Raw genomic sequence first — 15,951 nt, 5'->3', positions numbered from 1 at the left:
CATTGCAAAATCAGAGTACGTGACACAGAGATTAGGTGCTATTCCTATTTAAAACAGCCATTTAAAATAAAATTAAGACCATTAAAAAGGATGAATAATTTATAATTTTCTAAATGATCCTGTTAGGTACAGTTGCACTAATTACAATGCTTGACCTTTTGCGAGGCCTTTAATTTTCAGCACTGTGGCTTTTATTAGCTAGACCAGCCCTTCTCAACCACAGTCCCATAGAATCATAGGGTTCCTTTGCAGATTGCTAGAGGTTCCTTGAGCTGTCCCAGGTTGCTATCCTGCCTGATGGTTCCTGCATAGTACTGGCACAAATATACCTTGGCTGTGCTGGTGGTATGGAACCAGTGATCATCATTGTAAGGGGGCAGTGCCTTGACCACCGATTTAAGAAAAATTATTTCCACCGACCACTAGAGATGGTCCGAACACCTCCCGTTTCAGTTCGGGCCAGAACTCTCAACATAACCAACATAACCAAATGTCAGAGCTGAATAGCGATTCATTCATTGAAGTCTATGGGAACAAACTGGAAAAACCAACAGTGCCCATTTTGAGGGCTTAGATGCAAGTCATTGGGCATACAAAGGGTATGGGGGTCTGGGTACCGCCTGGGGAGACATTATCAATGAAAAAAAGTTTGTAAAAAACATAATTTTTAAATCAGCAGTAATTTACTGGTGCCTAAAGTAAAACAATAAAAATTAAAAATTCCTTTAAATATAGTGCCTGGGGGTCCCTTAGTCTGCCTGTAAAGTGGGTCATCTGTACCATGTATAGAACCTGGTGCAGCAAAAATTACATTTATAAAGGCAAACAAATTTACATTTTCCCTAAAAGCTTTCTTTATTTTTAAACTTAGGGAGCCAGTCTGTATGATGAGGCCACAATTTAATGCACTCAGAAAAAGATTAGATATTTTTTTGGATAAATTCTGGTGTCTGTTTCACAGGCTTTGGATAGAAGTAACAGGTGCAGGAAAAATTGGGATTTGGGTGTTGGTGATGCCTTCACACCGTAACCATAGTATAGAGGTACTGTTAATGAACCAAGCAATGCCTGTGCATCGTCAAGAAGCAAGTGGCTGAGGCTGTTTTCAAATAACTCAGCTAACTCCTCAATGCATGATGCTAAGGCTATGGTAGCAGAAGCTGTGGACTAGGAGGCAGAATAAGCTGATCTGGCAGTTGCGAAGGAGTGCACACTAGTTTCTGTTGGGGTGATAGAGGATAAGGAGGATGAGGATGGTTTAGTAAGCCAGTCCACCAATTCCTCTGCATGCTGTGGCTGGATAGCATGGGTAATATCACTAAACACTGGAAATTATGCCCTGCCTGAGGACAGACCATGTCCACCTTTGCCTGTGGACACTGACACTGCTGGCCCCCTCTCATGGGAACATCTGCCTCTTCTTGTAGTCCTCCCAGACATGATGGGGGGGCTTATTACCGAAATTTAATAGACAGGAGGAAATGTGAACTTGGATGCACTTTATTCAATGGAAAGTGGTACTTGGTGCACTTTAACTTGAGTACTCACTACACAGACACACTCCACTGACATACTAAAATATACTGCAGTAAGAATGGACTGACGCACTTCACTATAGAGCAGTAAAACCTCATTGACGCACTTCAATAATCTGCAGTAAAACTGCCATGACACACTTCCATATACTGCAGTAAACATGCATTAACTCAGTTAAATATACTGTGGTAAAACTGCACTAATGCACTTCAATATACTGCGGTAAATGTGCACTAACGCACTTGAATGTACTGCAGTAAACGTGCACTAAGGCACCTAACTATACTGCAGTAAAAGTGCACTAACAATAAAAAATATATAAATACTCACTACTTACAAAGGACGGAAGTGATGTCGTTGATTTATGGAACCAGAAATTATGTCAATGAGTTTCACCCTACTCCATCCATGACATTGTCCTTGATGATGCCCTGGAGGGTCGAAATGCATTGATGAAGTGTCCGGTTCCTAAAACCAATAACGTCACTTCTGTCCTTCGTTCGAACGCACTCTGAGCTGCGGCGAACCCGGAAAAGCTACTATCACTATTTTGACATTACACTGATACTTTACACTCACAATATAATCACAATAACACACTATAGCACACAAATTCTCTAGTAGCAATGAACAGAGCCCTGTTCTATCTATCTCTACTCCAACATCACACTGCAAATGGCCGCTCTGGGAAGGAACCTCTTATAGGGTGGGGTTGAGCTATACGCAATGAGCCATGATTGGGCACAGTCACCATTACTTTTTCTAATTATCCACTGCACTATACAACACGCAGTGCATTGTAGGGCGCCCCAATAAGCAGTGGAGCGCCCCAATAATTCTGGTGTTCACTGGACGGACGAACAGACAATGTTTGGCCCATACTCATGCTCGGGCCGAACCGTTTGCCCAACCTAACTGACCACCAGACCAGTGTAAGGGTTTTTTTCTTCAATGACCTTCATGTAAGGGGACTTTTCTCCTACTGACCACCAAAATAAAGGGGACCTTCTTCACTGACCACCAATGTAGCAGGGACCCTCTCCTACTAACCCCCAATGCAAAGAGGTTTTTTTTTTTGCTGACCATCAGTGTAAGGGGGCTCTTCTCATACTGCTTATCAATGTAGAGGGGTTCTTCTTCACTGACCGCCAATGTAAGGGGGACCTACTCCTTCTGACCACCAATATAAAGAAGTTCTTCACTGACTACCAATGTGAGAGGAACCTTCACCTACTGACCACCAATGTAGGCGTTTTTTTTTTCTTTACTGACCACTATTGTAAGGGGGAACCTTTCCTACTGACCATGTAAAGGGGTTCTTCCTAAATGACCACCAATCTAAAGGGGCATTTGGGTATTCATATTATCTATAGTACAGATCCCTTCAATAAAAGACGATTACCTTTCCCGGGCCCACTGCACTGATCTGCTAGTATATGTGCTCTTTAGCTGAGAACACTACCCAGCATGTCAAACCCACTGTATTAGTGCAATAGCCAGGAAACTAGTATTTTCTGAACCAGAGGTGAGCAGTGACAGTCTCCATACTTTACCAATACAGGTTTGTTATGTGTACTATATCTTAGTGACTACCTAGTGCAAATGTGTTGAGTCTAGCACATACTGTATCACCTGTGGTTTATAGGAGATGGTCATATAGCTGAGGCAAGCTAGCAGTCATGCAATGGTAAAACAAGAATTCTTCTCCGGATTCTTGTGAGTAAGCAGCTCATGCTGCAATTCTCAAGATGGATCTCACAAACTCTTGAGCCCCCTTTGTATGCTTGACTTTACTTGCTTGCCTTATTCAAAGACAGGACATCACTAGGCCTTCAACGTATTAGTCCGCTGGGGCGGCTGAGATCACATCCAAGATGGTGGTACCCAGGGCTTTTTAAGGGAGGCTTTTCAGGTACATAAGATACATTTTTGTTAAATTCACATACATTTTTGTGGAAATTAATAATAATCTGGCAATGGGGTCTATTTATGAGCATCTTCTTAACTACTTGAGGACCAGGTGCTGTTCTGAAACAATGCTGGAACAATGGCTGTTTGTGCCAGTCCCACATCAAAATTACACCGGGAGTTATCGTCTGCCTATTAGTCTGACTAGCATAGACGTTGGGGTCTAGCACTAAGTCCTGGAGCTAAATATAATCAGCTCCTGGGTCTTAGATCATGCTATAGACCACTCCTTGGAAGTGCTCTGTAGCAGTCAATGGAAACACAATGCTTCTACAATAAAGTGAGGTCACCAGTGAAGTTAAAGAATTTCCTGTTGATACGAAGGTTCAAGCAACGCTAAAGCAGAATTGTACAGCCTTCCCTTCCAGCAACAGATCCCTGCTATCATGATTCACTGTTGCTGTTGCTGTCAGGTCTCCAAAGGTCTTGAAAATACAAAAAAGAAATCTCATTCATCAAGGTTTTTATTTCTTTTTTTTATCCCAAAGAATTGTTTGGTTTCTATAAACCTCCAGAAAACAAGTAAAGGAAGTTTCATGCAAAAAAATACACAATTTTTTGCTGTGGCCTAAGTCAGCAAAAAGTGTATAGTGTAAAAATGTTGTACGCAAAAATGTAATATATCAGAATCCACAGTCAGACTGCCTCTTTGAAACAGCTAACTACCATAAAAATTGTTCTGAGCAGCAGATGGGTTCCATATGATATTGTCTAAATGGGTGACCTTAGGTAAAAAAAAAAGTATCTTCGGTATTCAACAACTGTTTTCATTCATTTCTTTACTCATAGAAAGATAGCAGCACCATGGTTCATAATTCTGCCCTCCTCCAAAATAGTTTAAAGTGGACCTTTACAGGGTAGGTGGACTGTTGCCATTATGGCACAGTTACTACTCTAGTGTGCCCTTCACCAGATACGTGACATTAGTGCTTCCCCTTGTCACTCTGTGCCACTGTTATTGTCTCTCAGGTTTCTTCTAAGTCAGTCGTCTTTTGGGTCTGCTGTTCGGCAGCCTCTGATAATGTATCTCCTGCCAATATATGCTGGAGTTATGTAATTTGGGCACCCAGCTCAATTCTCTACATCTTATTTAAGCCGAAAAAGTGCCCAGAGTGTACACTGGATTGTGCATGTGCCATAGGCAGTGCACACAAAATATAAAATTCCTAGGATCAGTAGGAAGGAGGTTTTTTGGTTAAAAAAAAGATTGCATGTTTCTTTTATCATAAGCCCCTACCTTCAAGCAGTTTAAAAGTTAAAGGGGAACTAAAGTCATAAAATGTAAAAGTCCAATATTCTGTACCAAATATCTATTTGAAGCTTCTCAATTATCCAGATCATGGTTTATCTAGTAGTAGATAAAATTCAACTGGATTTGTTCTGTAATGTTGAAGATGTTTAGTAGCTTCTCCGAATCACTTTTCAGTTCTACTAGGTGTAAGGTAAAGACCACCACATTCGACAGCATCTGTCTCTCACTTATAATTCCATTGTAGCATCACTACCCCAGTGTTTTGGCAATAATTCATATCTTCAACCAGGTAAATCAAAGGATTAATACCTACGATGCCTTCCTGACACCAAGAATGGGATTGTGTAACCAGAACTTTCACACCTCTCATCCAAATCAACGTCTGCATATTCCATGGTGATTAGAATAAGGTGCCTGAGTTACCTATGTGGATATGGATGCTGGGGTATTTTCCTGATACTCATTTAAACTGAAGAACTTGCAAAATACATCTTCAAAATTACAGAACAAGTCCAGTGGAAAGTATGTAACTCAACCTTTCTGAACCTCTTTACACCAGAGGAACTCATAAAATCACTTTCAGATCTCAGAGAACCCCTAATAAAACCAATTTCTTCAATTGAATGTATTGTATAAATGGAAGCAATGTAAAGTTGGCTACACATTATACAATTATTTTTATAAAATTCCTTTAGGCAATACAGTTACAATACCATAAAATACAAGAGGATTAAGAAGGCCCTGCTTAGAAGAGTTTACAATCTAAAAGGGTAGGGCAAGTGGTACAAAAGGTTGTAACTGTGGCGAATGAGCTGATGGAAGAGGTAAAGGATTAGTTGGAGGAGTCATGGGCTTCCCTTAACCACTTTACCAACGGAGGATTTTGCTGTCTTACGTCCAGGCCACTTTTTGCGATTCGGCACTGTGCAACTTTAACTGACAATTGCGCGGTCATGCGACGCCATACCCAAGCAAAATTTACGTCCTTTTTTTCCCACAAACAGAGCTTTCTTTTGGTGGTATTTGATCACCTGTGCGAATTTTACTTTTTGCGCTATAAACAAAAAAAGAGCGTTTATTTTGAAAAAATAACAATATTTTTAACATTTTTTTATATGAAATTCCCCCCCCCCAAAAAATGTAAAAATCTAATTTTTTTTTTAATTTTTGGCCAATTTGTTTTCTGCTACCTATGTTTGGTAAAAAAAAAAATCACAATAAGCGTATTTTGATTGGTTTGCGCAAAAGTTATTGCGCTTACTAACTAAGGGAAAGATTTCTGTCATTTTTGGTGTTTTTTTTTTTTAACGAGTAATGGCGGCGATCTGCGATTTTTTTTGCGGGACTGCGACATTGCGGCGGACAGATCGGACCCTTGACTGACATTTTTGATACTTTTGGGGTTACCAGTGACATTACTGCAGTAATCAGTGCTATATATCTGCACTGTTACTGTAAAAATGACACTGGCAGGGAAGGGGTTAATTTTATTGGAGAGGGAGGGGTTAATGTATGCCTGGTGCTTACTGACGTGTGTGGGGGGTCAGGGACAGATCGGATGTTCAGCTATGCTGAACACTGCGATCTGTAACTCCCTGTCACTGTGGAGATCCGCCCGCTCTGTTTACACAGGCGGGCGGATCTCCAAACTAGATTCCCCGACAATCGGGGAAGAGCAGTGGCGATCGCCGCTGCTCCTCCCCTGGCCCGACTCCCGCTGTGAATGAAAACAGCGGGAGCGCGCCTCCGGCGGCGCGCGAGCACTGCCTACAGGGGGCGGAGTCCATCGACGTAGTACTACGTCGCTGGACGATAACGAACTACTTTGCCGCAGTATGATCAACGTGACCGGTCGGCAAGTGGTTAAGAGATGAGTTTTCAGGGATCGCCTGAAGGCAGTTAGAGTAGGAGATAGCCGGACAGGTTGAGGTAGAGTGTTACAGAGGATAGGAGAGGCTCTGGAGAAATCCTGGAGATGAGCATGGGAGCACAAGACATGGGAGCTTGAAAGTAGGAGGTCTTGAGAGGAGCAGGGAGGATGGTTTGGGTGATATTTGGAGACAAGATTGCTGTTGTAGCTCGGGGCAGATTTGTGAATGGCTTTGTATGTTGTGGTTAGTATTTTGAATTGAATTCACTGGGCGATCAGGAGCCAGTAAAGGGATTGGCGGAGAGGGGGTGTCAGGCACTGAGCGGTTGGTAAGGTGGATACGCCTGACAGCAGCATTTGTGATAGACTGAAGAGAGCCTATGGAGAGATGGGCCTATGAGAAGGGAGTTTCAATAGTCGAGGCGAGAGATAACAAGGGAGTAAATGAGTAGCTTGGTGGTTATATTTGTTAAAAAGGGGCAAATTTTGGAGATGTTATGGAGGTGAAGTCTACATGCTTTTGACAACGCTTAGATCTGTGGCTGAAAGGACAGGTCAGAGTCAAGGATTACACCTAGTATCCAGGCATGAGGGAGGGGATTGATGGTTGCATTACTGATTTTGATGGAAAAGTCATGGAGGGGGGCATGGGCAGGGGGGGGGGGGGAGTATTACCAGCTCAGTTTTAGAGAGATTTAGTTTAAGGAAGTGGTGTGACCTCCATGCTGATATGTCAGTTAGTAAGTTAGTAATGCTTAAGGAGACTGTAGGAGTGAGGAGTAGACAGATAGATTTGGGTGTCATCGGCATATAGATGGTATTGGAATCCATGGTGGTTATTCACAGAAAGGGCAATGTAGAGGAGGAGACAGAGTTGTAGGTTACACTGAAGGAGCGCTGTGATAGGTAGGAGGACAACCAGAAACCAGGATAGAGCAGAATCTTGGAGGCCAAGGGAACTGAGTTTTTTGAGAAGGAGCAGGTGGTCAACAGTATCAAAGGCCGTAGAGAGATCAAGTAATAGGAGTATAGAGTAGTGGCCATTGGTTTCAGCAGTTAGTAAATCGTTAGTGACTTTTAGTAAGGCAGTTTCTGTGAAGTGCTGCGAGTGAAAGCCAGACTGTAAGGGATCAAGAAGGTTAGGTAGGAGCTAAGACAGTTGTAGACTAGGCGTTCTAGAAGTTTAGAGGTGAATGGGAGCAGTGAGATGGGTCTCAAATTTTTCAGGTTGGTGGGGTCCAGTGAGGTCTTTTTAAGTATGGGAGTGATCTGCCCATGTTTTAGTGGGGAGGGAAAAGTGCCACTAGAGAGGGAGAGATTGACGATGTGAGTGAGGGAGCATAGGATGGAATAAGAGGGTGACTGTAGTAGTTGTGAGGGAACAGGATCGAGGGGACAGTTGGTCAGGTGGTCATCTGAGAAAAAAGATTTGTAACCTTCAATAGTAGCCAGAATGTTGACTGTGCTGTTAGGCAAGGTATGTTGAGTGGGGAAGATGTACGAGCAGTGGAGGTGTCCTCACGTATTGCATCAATCTTGTCTTTTAAGCGATTGGCAATCTCTTGGGTAGTGAGTAAGTGGGTAGAGGGGGTGGGAGACAAAGCAGAGAGTTAAAGGTTGAGAAGAGCCGACGGGGACTGGATGACAAGTTATTAATGAGAGAGACAAAGTAGGCTTCTTTGGCAGCATGGAGGCAGGAATTGTATTTTAGGAGGGCAGATTTACAGTATATAGGATTGCAGATTTATATAGGGTGAAGTCCTGCAGGCATTTGGTTTTACACCACAGCCGTTCAGCCATTCAAGAGCATGGTGATGTCTCTTGAGATTTCTAATGTTGTCAGTTTGCCACGGTGTCAATGGCCGGGGCCTGATTCTGCATGTAGTTAGAGGAGGAAGTGTGTCCAGTGATAATGAGAGTGAACTGTTGTAAACAGGGGTGGCCAGGACAGGACAGGTGAGAGATTATATCATATAGGTGGTCAGTGGCAGAATAGAGAAAGGAAAGGTTAAAGTGGCGAAGGTTCCTACAAGTCATTGTTTGCTGCTTGGAGGGATGGGTGGTTGGAGGCAAGGATACAGTGAAGCTGATGAGGTTGTGATCAGAAAGAGGAAAAGGGGTGTTTGTGAAGTTGCCAAAAGTGCAGAGATGGGAGAATACAAGGTCGAGGATATTACCATTGGAGTGAGTGGAAGTGTGTCCCCATCGGGTTATGCCAAAAGATGAGGTAAAGTTAAGAAGTTGAGCTGTAGCTGGGCTGTTAACATTGACAGGGATGTTGAAGTCCCCAAGATAGTGGGTATTTCAGAGGAGAGAAAGTAGGGTAGCCAGGCAGCGAACTCATCAGAAAAAGCACGTCCAAGAGGCCGATAAATTGCTGCAATCCTCAGAGAAATGAGAGAAAACAGACAAATACAGTGCATCTCAAATAAGGGATAGAGAGGGAGGGATAGAAAGGACTTGGAAGGTGTTTTGTGGGGATAGAATAAATTTAACTCCCCCTTCTTCCTGTCAGTTGGGTCTGGGGGGAATGAGTCCAGTGGAGGCCACCATGGGAGAGGGCAGCAGGAGAAGCTGAGTCTAAATTTTGAAGCCAGGTTTTTAGTTATGGTGAGAATGTTAAAGCCATGAGAGAAAATAGAAAGGTCATGCACAGATGTGAGCTTGTTACCGATTGAGCGGGCATTCCAAAGGGCGCATGAGATTGGGGGGCTGGTTTTAGGAGGCAGGAGGATAGAAATTAAACTGAGTGGATTACAGCTGTTGCCAGAGGAGAAGGGGTGCCGGTTATGTGGTTTACAGTTAGAAAATAGAGGACCGGGATTTGAAGCAATGTCCCCTGAGGCTAGCAGAAGGAGGAGGGTAAAGGTAAGATGGCACATGTCTAACTGCCCTGGTGTTTAGGTCAGCATGTGGGTTCAGCAATTGCAGGAGGTGATGGGTACAGTAGTAGGGAAAGGTTAGGAGTGAGGGTGATATGTGTATGCTGTGGGGTAGAGAGGAGGGGTAAAGTAAGGATAATTTGAGGATAGAGTACACTGATGTGAAAAGAAAGAGTAGAATTAGCATGTTAGTGGATAAAGAGAGGGAATAAGATTTCAAATAAAATAAATGTCAAATGCTGGTTTACTTGCTGTCTTTCCAGAATGGAGCAGAATTTTTGTATCTTCATACAGCTTTTGCTATCCTGGGTTAGTTAAACTGAGGCGGTGAAACTGTGCAACACTCGTGACCGAGACACTCAGGAAAGAGACATGGTGTGTGCACCTCCCCATAGGCCACTTTAAATTTATAGGGATATTGAGTAGGCAAGCATTCGTCAATTGATCAATATAGAATCTGATTTGGGACAAATGAATATGGGAGGGGAGATGGACAATACCAGACCAGCCACAGACACAGGCAAGGGTCGTAAAAGGTAATTGAGTATCTTGATCACTCAAGCCAAATGCAGTTGAGAATCAATCACCAGTTATGTTTCTAATGCAGTGTATTTGTTATAAAGCATAAAGGCAGAGCAGGGTATTATATAATTGTATAATGTGTAGCCTACTGCAGTCTCTGTTTAGCAGTTGGGAAGGGAAATGAAGAGAAGAAACAGAACAAAGAGCCAATCGGTTCATGTGCTGTCAAGAAGCTGAAACTCATCACTGTGCTGCTTTTCTTTAACCACTTGCCGACCGCCCCACGACGATTTACTGTGGCAGGGTGGCTCGGCTATGCTAAATCACATAGATCTAGACACAGCAGGAGGCAGACCATGGGAGGAGCAGGCTCCCGTGATCTTCGGCTAGACTGACAGGAGAGCGGTCTGGAATGTAAACAATGCAAGACAGCTCTCCTGTCAGAGAGGCAGGGAAAGATCATGCGATTCAGCTAGGCTAAGCTGAATCACTGATCTCTCTGTGCCTCTGTTCAATCCAACCCCCCTACAGTTAGAAAGCTCATATAGAGAACACATTTAATCCCTTGATCACCCCCAGTGTTAACCCCTTCCCTGCCAGTGTCATTTATACAGGAACAGTACTGCTCGCTGATCACTGTATTAATGTCAATGGTCCCCAAAAAGTGTCAGATTTGTCCACCGCAATGTCGCAGTCCTGATAAAAATTGCTGATCGCTGCCATTACTAATAAAAAAAAAAATAATGATAAAAAGTCGAAAAATCTATCCCATAGTTTGTAAACGCTATAACTTTTGCGCAAACCAATTATACGCTTTTTGGGATTTTTTTTTTACCAAAAATATGTAGCAAAATACAAATTGGCCTAAACTGATAAAAAAAATATATTTTTTTATTGGGAATGTTTTATAGCAGAAAGTTTTTTTTTTTCAAAATTGTCACTCTTTTTTTATTTATAGTGCAAAAACTAAAAACCTCAGAAGTGATCAAATACCACCAAAAGAAATCTCTATTTAGAGGAAAAAAAGGGCATCAATTTTATTTGGGTACAGCGTCGCACGACTGCGCAATTGTCAGTTAAAGCAACGCAGTGCTGAATCGTAAAAAATGGCCTGGTCATTAAGGGGGTAAAACCTTCTGGAGCTGAAGTGGTAAATTGTACAGTCTCAGTCTGGGGTGGGTCTAGGAGGACCTGGGCTCTAAGAAACTTGATTGAATGATTTTGGCCATCAAACTGATGACCTCTATTGGCAGAAAAAATACTGCTGGGGAAATCTCAGGATTGAAGGTGAATACTGCAACAAAAGCTGTGATTTTTATTTTATCTTTTAATGGGCTATTCCTTTTTATCTTGTTTTTTTGGCTAGAGGTCTGGTTTTGAAATTACATTAACATGTTAAAGAATATATGAGATTTTTTTTAATGGATTTACGTTGACTTCACATAAACCCATTGCTCTCCATACTTCCCTTTTAACTGCTGCTACATCTGATGCCATTTGTTGCTACATGTGCATCCAGCGGAATGCTGCATCATGTGATGAACGTTTAGTTTATTGCTTCATGGATTAAGCTGTATTTATCTAGGTTGAGAATTTTCTGCTTCTATTCCAACCCCAACCATTTCTCATGCACATGGTCAGATTACTAAATGAGGCCAGATGTGCTGCACAGGCTTCATAAACTACCTTTTGACTTTACAGACACATAACTATTACTGGTGCTGCCTTAAAAAGAACAGACTGACATGAGAAATGTAGACAGTGTGGCTCCTTTGTTGCACATATATAAATGTAACAGCTTGGCCTCAATTACATCTCTGACCAAACTGGATCAAAACCTCCCCCCTTCGGTGCTACCGTCCTGATGCCAACACCGCCAGTGATACTTGGCAGTTCTTGCTAAGGCTGCCAGTCATGCCCTGTTCCAGCTTCCAATAAGTCTGAATATTGTAATTCCAAGCACAACAGCATTTAAAAAGCCATGAAGAGTCAGATATCTTAAAAGATGTGTAAACCCAAGAAAAAAACTTTTATGTAACTTAGCAGTCCTTGGATGAGGTGGCTACATTAGCTGTCTTTTTATTGGTTTTATTTCTTTTATTTTCACTGGCTGATCCTGCCAGTAACACATTTCCTGTCCTAGGGTGAAAATGCTTGCTTGTAGGCAGTTGCAGGTTTCCCTCCATCCTGTAGGTGGCACTGTGCCATTCTACAGATGAAGTGGAGTCTGTTAGGGAAACTGTCCCTTGATGGACTCCGTAAGTCTCTCAAAGAGGTCAGCTGTCAGATTGGACTCTGTAATCTCCCGAGATCTTGGGCCCCCATCTTGGTGTGGGACTCTCTATAATGGGGTATCCAAGTCTGAAGTTATTGGTAGGTCAGGGACAGAGATCTTGCAAATTAGGGAAAGTATATAGTGCAAGGAGAAGTTCCTAATACAGTACCATCCTGGTACACCACCAACCACCATCCTTCCAGTGGAAGCTGTCCTCCTCTAATACGGGCCCAAACCTGATAACACTGTGTAAACCCCAACTGCTAAATTGCCTTATAACAGTGCCTACAAAACTGTCTATAGCCTTTACTGCTAACGTATATATTCAATATACCAGCCAATTTTACAACTGTGTGTGGTCTATTTCTGGGTTTCCCGGGGCCTAGGCCCCGCCCACATGCAGTACTCAATGTACTGTATCTATGACAGAACCCAATTTATATAGTTAGGAGACTTTAAAAGGCATATGAGATATTACTGGTATCGCACAAGTACATAGTAAAAATTCATATTTTATATATACAAATGATAAAAATGTAATTACATATTCATTTGTTGCAACAGAAAGTTCACATATGTTCTACACATGAGTTTATATCAATTAAAACATTCCTCATGCTAGCTCAAAGCTTTTTGACCATCCGTCAGTCTTCTTCAGGAGCACATGTGAATCATATGAATACGTTATTGCATGGGCTAAACATTAGTGAATTGATGTGCTCCTGAGGAAGACATATGAATGTTTGAAATGCGTTGAGCTAGCATGTGGAATGCCCCCATTGATATCAACTCATGTGTAGAACTTATGTGAATCTTCTGTTGCAATATATGGATATGATGCCACATTTTTATCATTTGTATACTAAAATACCAATTTTTAATGTATATACACTGCCTGGCCAAAGAAAAGTAACTACCTGGAATTAACTAAGCAACTAACTAAACTAAGCATGCAGTAACTATCCTATTGGATAGTTACTGCATGTGCCCAAAGAATAAGGTCAGAGGACTACCTGAATATACTGAATGACCAGGTTATTCCATCAATGGATTTTTTCTTCCCTGATGGCAAGGGCATATTCCAAGATGACAATGCCAGGATTCATCAGATTGTGAAAGAGTGGTTCAGGGAGCATGAGACATAATTTTCACACATGGATTGGCCACCACAGAGTCCAGAACTTAACCCCATTCAGAATCTTTGTGCTGCAGAAGGCTTTGCACAGTGGTTCAACTCTCCCATCATCAATTCAAGATCTTGGTGAAAAATGAATGCAACACTGGACGGAAATAAATCTTGTAAAGTTGCAGTAGCTTATGAAAACAATGTCACAGGGAATGCATGCCGTAATCAAAGCCAACAAAATATTACAGTGTGTGACCTTTTTGTTTTGTTTCAACTTTTTTTTGGCCAGGCAGTGGGTTTTTGCTACAAAAATGGGGTTCTGTCTATGATATCCAAAAACAGGTGCGTACAAGAGCAACAGCCCATATAAGCACTAGCAGCGCTAAATGCAGCCTATTTATCAAAGGCTACGAATATATAGCTATAATATATTAGTCACAATATATTAGGCAAGTGGATCCTTAAGGACAAAATGTTCGTTAAAGTCCATAAAGTTCTCAAGGTGGAGTCATATAGAGACCTATGTCTATGATATATTGCAGGGATCCTCAAACTACGGCCCTCCAGCTGTTACGGAACTACACGTCCCATGAGGCATTGTAAAACTCTTCCGGATAACATTGTTTGATATTTCAGTTCAGTTCACAGGAAGGTACAAGGACAGTGCATTCATATTAAGGTCAACAGGTATTTTCAGTACTTGCAGAAAATGTATTTAGCCTAAAAGAAACGTATGCAGCCACCACATCTAAGGATTGGTAAGCAGCAATATATTACATTTTTGTTCTTGGATTTTGTGACGGTGTTCACTGGGAGTGAAAGACAGATAATTAATGGTTTGAATTGCTTCAGATGGGACAGTAATATTTGTCAGCAACATCTTCATATAGAAATATGAAGATTTATTCCCACTTCACACTGAGAGACTTAGTCTGTTTTTACCCCTTCATGAAGTGTCGACTCATGTTTGGGGGGGGGGGGGTATGGTAGAAGGGATTGCTATGCTCTTCATACTCCCTTGGATAATCACCAAGCTATTGTAAGAGCTTGTTCCTGCTTCACTCTCTGGGGGAAAGAGAGGTACGCCCACTAGAACCTTGTCGTAGGTCCAGGATGGGTAGGGGACGGCGAGACCCCAACCAAGCTGCGGCGGTTCGTGGGGTCTGAGGTGGTTATGGTGTCTGGTGGAGTGCTTGGAGCCCTCGGGAAGCACTAGGAGCATCCGTCAACGGAGGTACCAGGTCGGAGTTCCGGTTGATCCGTTACAGATTTAAATATACTTTTAGACTAATGACAGACAGACGCTTTAAATGTTACATATTTGACAATATAAACAAACAAAAAAAAAACAACGGGAGTGGATGGTGACAGAATTGTTCCTTTTTTCCTTGGAAACAAAAGAGAATAATTCATGATTAGTCAGAAGTGTTTTCACTAAAAAAATTGAGAGAGGCTGCCTTAGATAGTGCCTGTATTAAGATAATGCCATCCATATAGGGAGAAAAGCAAAAAAGGCATTGCTTCGGGGAAAGGGGGTACTGTGTCACACTTACATATTACGTAGCTTAAAAATTATCTGATACTATGTCCACCCATAGTTCCCTTCACACATAAGGACTGTTTGTCTGTTTTTCATGCATCCATTGACGGGTGAAAAACAGACCTCAATGCATCTCTTCCATTAAAAAAAAAAAAAAAAAAAAGGATCAGATGAAAAAAACAGATGTTTTTGTATGTGAAAATGGCTTCAGGACTCAAGTGGTTAAGGACTCTAGCTGGCAGATGTAAAAAATGAATGAAAAACTGATGTAAACTTTATCCATTTTTTCTGTGAAAAAACAAGACTGAACTGATCAAATTAATGGTCTGCGTGTGTGAAAGGGGCCTTAAGAACCTGCCATTGCTGACCTATACTTGTGGATTTCACATCAGAATCTCAGAAAGCATAGAAGCAAGAGAGAGACAGCCAACTGGAATGGTAGCTCACATATTTCTGTTGGTCACATTTAAGTTAAAACCCCATTTAATGTCTCCTAATATGCATCTTTTTTTTTTTATGCAAGACTTATTACCATAAATTCCCATTACTTTGGCTTTGTATAAACCCAGTGTGCTGCTCTTACCGGCTAAGTACAGTGTCTTCAGTCCCAGGTCAGTCATGAGTGGGAGGAAGGTCATCCTTGTGTTACCACAAGCGATGGTTGATTCAGATAGGAGGCAGCCACTAGGCAGGGAAGGGATGTGATGAGGAGTTGGTGGAATTAAACTTAAAACAGTTGGTAGAGATGGCAATGAGTTGGTGTCTACAGGCTTCTTCGCTTTATCCTCTTGGACAAACTTTGGCTTTTGTGTGCCTGCATGGTGTGATGTTCCAGTCCTTACTGCTTTGTGCTTTTTCTTCTCTGAAGAGATAAAGAACATTAGTTATTCCTTGTTATCTTAAAAATATAACACCAACATAGGTCATGCATCAGGGAACTATAAGAAGAATAGTAAAGATAACCAAGTGATTCAGTGTTA

At 41.9% G+C, this 15,951-nt stretch overlaps 1 protein-coding gene across 1 annotated transcript in view; it reads right to left on the bottom strand.

Moving 5' to 3' along the window:
* ECM2 (extracellular matrix protein 2) overlaps positions 1 to 15,951 on the bottom strand; it is a 193,122-nt gene that overhangs the window by 134,604 nt on the left and 42,567 nt on the right. Inside the window, exon 4 of the mRNA XM_082263026.1 lies at positions 15,555 to 15,833. Coding sequence (XP_082119152.1) covers positions 15,555 to 15,833 — 279 coding nt within the window. The remainder of the gene's footprint in view (positions 1 to 15,554; positions 15,834 to 15,951) is intronic.

This window comes from Pelophylax lessonae, assembly GCF_965119305.1.
Source record: "Pelophylax lessonae genome assembly, chromosome: 7".
NCBI lineage: Eukaryota > Metazoa > Chordata > Amphibia > Anura > Ranidae > Pelophylax > Pelophylax lessonae.
The sequence above is the reverse complement of the archived record's forward strand: the minus strand, read 5'-3'. Positions and strand labels throughout refer to the sequence as shown.